This window comes from Malaclemys terrapin, chromosome 11 (assembly GCF_027887155.1).
Source record: "Malaclemys terrapin pileata isolate rMalTer1 chromosome 11, rMalTer1.hap1, whole genome shotgun sequence".
NCBI classification, from domain to species: Eukaryota; Metazoa; Chordata; order Testudines; family Emydidae; genus Malaclemys; species Malaclemys terrapin.
In genome coordinates this window covers 41,120,309-41,128,154 of record NC_071515.1, presented here as the reverse complement: position 1 = coordinate 41,128,154, position 7,846 = coordinate 41,120,309, and the positions used below count along the sequence as shown (strand labels likewise).

Below are 7,846 nucleotides of genomic sequence, written 5' to 3'. Positions count from 1 at the left end.
CTCAGCCATAATTCCGTACTTGACGCTATAGGAGCAATGTTGGGTTTATTTTATGCCATTTAGGCGCCGCTCTCAGGCCCCTCATTTCGAGTGCTGGAGGTGAGCCCTCCTGGGCAGTGTCAGCAGGTTTTTGCCAACACTTCATTATATTCGTGTTCTGTGTCGAAAAGTGAATATGTCCCTCCACGAGCGCCGTAGGGTTTGCAGCGCGTGCGCGTTCTGCCGGGAGAAGCTGGTATGTCCTTCCGCACTTGCCGTAGGTTCCCGGCTCGCCCGACGTTGCCACCGCCTTTGTGAAGAGGTGAAAGCGGAGCTGGGCGCGGAGCCTCTGAGCGGTGGTTTAGGCGGAGAGAGATTCTGCTGTCAGGTTAGCGCCGTCCCCGACGTGTCCTGAGGGAGGGGAGCGCCCCGTAGCCCCTGAACCAGCCACTGCCGCGCCCCTGGCCTGCGTTAGCGGCAGAGAGGAGTCGGGCGCCCCTTCCCCCCACACCCAGTGCCGCCCGGGGAGGAGAAACTACACCCTTCCTCCCCCCCCCCCCGGTACCGCCGGCCGGCAGTGGGGAGAGGGGGAGCAGGTTCCTCCCATGGACTGTGGTGGGCGAGGCGGCCCCACACGCTGGGCAGTAGAAGGCGATGGTCTGGGGCACTGTGGGGGTGGGGAGACGGCTAGCCCCGTCTCAGGCGGAGATGCCAGGTCCCTCGGGAGGCGCTTGTTGCCTGGTGTTGTGGGGAGGGGGCCCTGGGCTGAAGCGCCCCGGTTGCTGTAATGGGTGAGCCTAGGCATCCCGGTGGCGTCTCCTTCCAGCCCTAAGGGCTCCAGGGCGCCGATGCAGTCACCTTTGGGTAACAGCACGATTCTGTGCAGCAGCAACAGCCCAGCCACCGTGCGCGGGTGTCCCCTCGAGCTCTCTCTCACCCGTTGTTCGCTTATCCCCGCTGTCACAGCCCCTTTCAGGCGTCTCTGGTTTACGCTGAGGCTGGTTGCATCTGCTGATAATGTACCAGGTCAGGAAGACGCACCTAATCAGATCAGTTTTTCATCTTTTTCCAGTTGCAGCAGTGCTGTGAAGCTGGCTTTCTGTATTGGAGCCACCACATGTTATATAATTTATGCTGTGTAAATTTAGTATTAAACTTCCAATTCCTTTTATTAAAAACTAAACAAAAATATGCAGTGATCGTATTCATTTCTGAAGTTGCTTTGGTGATCTTAAAAACAAATCTATTGGCAATTTTATGTTTAAAATATAAAAAAAATCAACATTTATATTGAACGAAATATATGAAATTTCTGGTATGTTTCTTTTCTCATGCACACATGCATGTATGTGAAAAAAGAAACAGCTGTCAATTAATCGTTTACGGCTTTTAGCTTCATCATCTTTGGAAAGCAGTGCTTGTGCAAACATGATTTCAGGCGCTTGAATAGTTCCATTACTGGGGCTTAAAGTTAAGCATGTGCATCACTGTTAGCCGGATTGGGGTTTAAGGGCATTCACAGCTCCTCCTCTTGTTCACTGTAGAACTTCCTAAAACATAATTTGGATTTATGTTGCATCAGCAAATTTGATCTCTTATTCTTCCACCGCTCTTCTGATCTGTATTTTAATTTTTTGGTACCTATGTTTAATGGGAATGAACTCTCCACCTCTACCAACCTGTTTAATTTGGGAAACCTTGCTGTGTTCACAGTAGAACATATAATTGACCATGCATTTCTGAATCCACCTATGTCTGCATCTTTCTTTTGAAAAATACACTGGAATCCTTGACAGTAAACACTAGACAAAAAAAAAAAAAAAAAAAATTGAGTAATCTACATTTTGTATAGTTCAAATTGTATTCTCTAATAAATTATACTTACCTTGTTTTTTAGTTCATAATAAAGTTGGCGTTCCTCATATGATTCAGAATATAGATTTAATACAGCTACATACTACAGAATACACTGTTAAACTGCAACATTTAAAATGAACTAAAATACAAAAGCAGTTCCTTATTTGTTGATATTCTCCTTGCTACTGTCCTATGCCTGGATTCTGAGTGTAGTTGACTCTCTTCATATGCAGAGACACATTGTAGGATTAGAGGCTCTAATCTTTTGGTAGCCAGCAGGATATGCTGAGTGAGGGAAATCTGGATATGATGTAAATCTGGATATGATGTAATAAATGTTTAGGTGGCTCCTTAAGGCTTTGTTTCACAGCTTTGTTTTTAGTAGGCCAAATAAGTATATTTTATCAAACTGACTACTTTTTTGAAAAATCATGGAAGTCCATTATGTTAAAAATACTTCACTGTCTGTATTATATGACTTGTTTAATAATCACTTCATGTTGATCAGGATTCCAGCCATGTCTGACAAAAGTGAATTGAAGGCAGAGTTAGAGCGCAAAAAGCAACGCTTGGCGCAAATCAGGGAGGAGAAGAAAAGAAAGGAGGAAGAAAGAAAGAAAAAGGAAGTAAGAACCTAAATGTTATCAACAAGAAAATTATCAAATATTTCCTTATGTTCTGTAACTTGTCTTGCACTTAGTAATTTATTAATTTGCTTCATGTTACTTAGAGGTATGTTGTCAAGTCGGATAGGATTAAAATTTAAATGTGCAGTTTTGTTTTGTTTTTAAGGGGGACTAACACCAGTTTTGAATAGAAATATTTAGATGACTGTTTTTCTTCCCCATGCATTGTTAGAAATCCAAACATAATAGCATTATACTAGTGCATGAGAAACAGAAAATTGAAGTGATTAGTGAGATCTCCCTGTAGAAAGTAAACAAACTGCATAAATTGTGAAAAGTATTTTTTTAAAGTACTTCCTTAAATGTAGTTCTCAATATGTCCCTCAGTAATGACTATCAGTGCTGTTAGTGGCCTAGTAGAATATTGTGCCATTAGCCAACTCTAATCTTCAACCTGCATTTTCAAGTCAAAACAATAATCAGGTCATACCCACCTACTCTTCATGTTAGAAGATAGAATTAATAATCAGTAAAAAGAAAGCCAAGAAATTGCTTAAGTGCACAGTTGGCAGTTATACTTTAGAGCCTTCTGTTGCAAACTTCTTCTGCACATTGGCACACATTCAACAAAGCACTTAAGTATGTGCTTGAAATTAAGCATACGTTTAAATGCTTTGCTGAACTTGGCCCTGTGTTCATGTCTTTTCTGCATTTAAGTTATGGGCTGTTAAGAATCTTAAACAGCATGTTACTGAACACGCCAGAAGCATGATTCATAAGTAAAGAAAAGACAGAGAAATATCTCGCAATATAATCCATGTACCAGTGATCACAGAAAAGTGTATTGCTAGTTTGCACTTTCCAGGAATCATGTGTTTATAATATTTGGGAACGCCTTGATTTAGGAGAAATCATACAATGGTTTGGAAATATTATATGTATCCAAGAGAGGAGTAGGCATTTATCTTTAACCATTACATAGTGAGAAAATTGACTTACCTAGGTTTTTCCACCTATTCAAAAGATTTCTGTTGAATGACCAGTTCATCTTTACAAAAAAGAATGATAGTGACAGAGTGCCAATGATTGTACTCTAATTATGTGACTGAGATAAATGTATTGTATAGTATGAGCAACTTGAATTTGAATCATATTTCTTCAAGTTAATAAGTAATAGACTTATTTGTTTAAACTTAATGGAGTGTTTTGGCTCTCTCTCTCTCTCTCTCTCTCTCTCTCTAGAACATCAGTTATTGTAGACTTTTTTCAGTGACCAGTTGGAGGATAGTTCATTTGATTTTTAGGCTGAGGTGATGTTATTGGGAGCTGAGTGTGCTTTAATCCTAAAATTCACTTGGCCCAAACATTAATCTTTTGGTTATTATTTTGAATAATATGCTGAAGCGTTTAGTTACTTGATTTTTTTTCCTTTTGTTTTGTGGAGTGTGGCAAGAAACAACTTAACGTAAACTGTACTGTGCATCCATCAGTTGTGTTTTTGTGTAAAGAAAGGGTGTCTCACATAGTTCTTTCACAGTTCCCTTTCTTTCATTTTGTGAAACCTATGTGATTGACAAGAAAACCTAAGCAGCCCGTGTACGCCCCTACAGAGAAGTCGTTCTGAATATGTTCATGCCTGCTAGCACGTGAGCTATATAGTCTTCTAATTAGTAAATGTTTTAAATATTTGCCATATCGGGCAGAGTGTCCTGTCACACAGTTGGCCAAGGTTCTGTCTGTCTCCTTGCTATCCCAAACCCATAATATTTTTCTTTATAAGAGTTACTGCCATTCTAGCGGTTTTCCAGGTCATTATCTCATTAAGGAACATAGAAAGAGCTCTTTGACTTTCCCTGCAAAAAGGAGCTTGAGGATTGCTAGATCAGACTTCTCCAAGCTCATGATATTTATTCACTAAGCACAGAAAAGTGAATACTGAAAAATAACTAAATGTTTTCTCACATATGAAACCACAAAATGTTTTACATCAACTATATACTGTCTCATAAAGGTTGTCTGTTGCTGAAATTTTTTTAGACTGATCAGAAGAAGGAAGCTCTTCCTGTACAAGAAGAGTCTGACCTTGAAAAGAAAAGAAGAGAAGCTGAAGCATTGCTTCAAAGCATGGGATTAACACCAGATTCTCCTATAGGTAAGAATAATACCAGTTAAATGTTTCATCCCTCATATCCTACATGAAGAATGTAGCATTTGTATTAGAAGCATGAAAATTAAATGACTGACTCAGTAGTTCTAGCCTGCATGTGTCTCTTGTCTTTGGCACAATTTGTCCTGCATAGTTCACCATTTGTCATAAGTGTCAATCCTAAATGATGTGCCTCAGTGCACACAATTAAATGCTCTCTCTCTCTTCTTTTACAAAATATTGTTAGTAAAATGTTTAACTCTGCTAATCTACTCAATATTTAAGATGATCTCTGAGAACTGGGATCTAAATGTAAAGTATCTTTGGCACATATTAAATAAAATTGAGGAATATGTCAAAAGTAAGTTTCCTTCAGAACATAAACAAAAAGTGAATTATTGGGAATCTGTTTTGGTCTGCATTAAATAACATACATTTTTGTTTTCCTCCTATTTTCCCTGAACAGCACATTGGTATTTTGTCCTCTGTCAACAGGCAGGGTTTTAGCTAGCAATTGTCCACTTCTCCACAATTACTGACCTTAATTACTTTACATTGTCAGTAATGCATCAGTTTGTGCATTTGTTCTGTTTCTACTACTTAACTTCCCCCTCCTACCATCACCTACACAATCTTATGGGTGTTGGATTGAGGTTCACTTAATCAGCAGATGGGTCTAACATATTTATTAAGGGAAAAACAGAATAGTGATCAGTTACAAGTGGGAAGTTCATCAGGACAATCTCATCAGTCTCCTCCAGCACCAAACAATACAGCAGCCTCCCTTTGTCACACAAACTTTTTGCATATATTTTCTTATACATATGTCCTAGTCTCTCATTTCCATGTTAACTATCTTCCCTGTCCGTACAAGTTTAGTGTTAAATCACACCGGTCTTTTCTAACTTTAGTTATTTTATCTTGATTACACTGCAATTGCTTATACATATGCAACACTAAACATGATTATTCTGCAATTTCTTACGTGTACACAGTTCTGCTTATGCTGTTAAATGTTATCAGAACAGAGTGTTAAAATCCACAACAGTCTTCTGTCAGGCCTAAAGGTGCTTTCACTTCCAATAATGGGGGTAACAGCAAAGTCAAATGTAAGTTTTAACTGTCTAGGAAAATATAATTGTTCTTAATTTGTTCTTTCCCTATTTTAGCCTCAGATCCTACCCCATTCTTGGATAGGTTTTGTATATCAGGTATGTCTGATTGCTCAGACTTTGGCTTTCCTTAGTCACATCTTTCTGAAAAAAAAAATAATAAACTGGAGAAGTATTTTTAAACTCCATCCTGAATCTTAGACACTTCTCTCATCACTAGTTTTTGACCACCCTGGATTTCAAGTTATCCTTTTGATTTGGGCTATCACTCTGAATCTTGTCTTGTCTGCAAGTATGAAGCAGTGTGGTAGTTGCTTTTCCATTATGGACATGATCCTTCTCTGACTACCTTGTTGCATCTGGTCTTGAAACAATCCCTATGTATTTTGAAAGCGACCATGGGGATGCCATTAAAAACATTCTTATTCCATAAGCTTCAGCAATGATCTACAATGACTTGTAAGGGTAGAATCCTGTCTCTTTAATCATTACTCTGGCAATTGTACTCCACAGATATTTGAGTATCTTTCTCTGTGTCTGCCATTCAGAGTTTTGGCGTCTTTAGCAGTTCAGTATGTTACAAACTATCCATTCCTCTCTGGGTATTTTTGGTAAACTAAAATTTTGGACATTTCCATACAGGAGAAATGAAAGCTTGATAGTTTTGCTGAACTAATACGAAAGACTCTTTCAGAAGTCCACAAGCACATGATTACTAGGTGTCTGTGAAAGTCTGAAAGCCATGAACTGGTACATCTCTATAAAACAAATCTGTGGGTTTATAATGTGTAACTGTTCATGGAAAATTGTCTGAAATCCCATGCCCTAACACAATTGGTACTCTTCAGGCAGGGAGCCATTTGTCCAAAGCCTGGACCTTGCTTGCATGTGACAATGGAGAACGCTCCCTTTCAGTGGCTATATTTAACTTCAAGCAGTAGCTTTGATCAAGCTCTAACTCAGGTTACGTTAAGTTTCTTCAAAGGAAAGAACTGTATTGGAAAAATGTATAAAGTAAACACGTATTGATAGTCTTTCCTTTCTGTAGACTTCCAATAAGGTGGTTTTCCTATATCAGATATTGCCTTAATGATATAATATGGGATTCCACTTCTAAGAACTCATCCTCTGAACCAGGTTTTCTTAAAAACCACCATATCCCTCATGTAAGACGACATACTTGTAGTAGGAAGATAGCCTGAGATATAAGCCCTTGTGTTAGAGGCCTGGTATGAGGCCTGAGCTAAAGTGGGCAAAGTTAGCAAAAGTTAGGCTGTGAGCAAACGTCAGGCTTTGCCTGCTTGCAAGTTCAGAGAATCTGGCAAGAACAGGGCTGATATTGGAGAAACACACATTGATTAAGTACTCTGTGCCTAGCACTTCTTAGAAAACACATTTCAGAAGAGTGGTACCAAAATATCCTGATATCAAGGATGGTACAAAAATATTTTCCAAGGATAACAGGAACATGCTGACCCCTCCTAAAAGATAACGTCAGGATAACGGAGTGATAAATAGAGATGTTTAAATCGAACCAACATGCACAAGGAGATGGGTGATAACTAGCCACATCAGGGGGCAGTAACTATTTATCTCACAGGGGCAGCACATAATTTGTTTGTATCAGGGTATAAAGAGGTATCTCTGAGAGTGTCTTGGTCCAACCAAGGGGGGAATGGAAAGTTCTGCCATTCACAGAGCTGCGTCCATTGTCACGGGCATACATGCCTTAGTATCCTCGTTCTATTACTGGTGCTTGGTCGACAATAAACCTGGCCTGGTGCCTTCGTACCTTAACGGATCTTGTGGTCATTGGTTCGCTCGAGGTCTGCTGTGCCGGCTGTCTGCGTAGATCTAGGATAGCACACAAGGAGAACACACACAGATGAACATCTAACAATACTTACTTAGTGAAACACAAAACTGCTTCAAGAAATCATTAAAATTTTATCTTCTAACAATCAAAGTTAAGCATTCTTATTTGGAGTGTCTCGTAAGATAATTAAATTTGCATTAAATAGGCATTGTCCCCACCAAGGGGGAGACTTCCTTTTTGGAAATGACATACTCCACAAGGGGGCATTGCAGTATCGCAGACTAAATTTGAGAATGCTTTAGAAATAATA

The 7,846-nt window shown here is 39.6% G+C and overlaps 1 protein-coding gene across 2 annotated transcripts in view; it reads left to right on the top strand.

The window, feature by feature from the left end:
- The first annotated feature begins 248 nt into the window (after positions 1–248).
- Positions 249–7,846, top strand: part of DYNC1I2 (dynein cytoplasmic 1 intermediate chain 2) — a 50,745-nt gene continuing 43,147 nt past the window's right edge. For both annotated transcript variants that reach the window (XM_054043740.1, XM_054043739.1), the window contains exons 1-3: positions 249–367; positions 2,345–2,462; positions 4,500–4,614. In XM_054043740.1, the coding sequence (XP_053899715.1) occupies positions 2,355–2,462; positions 4,500–4,614 (223 nt within the window). In that variant the 5' untranslated portion in view covers positions 249–367; positions 2,345–2,354. The remainder of the gene's footprint in view (positions 368–2,344; positions 2,463–4,499; positions 4,615–7,846) is intronic.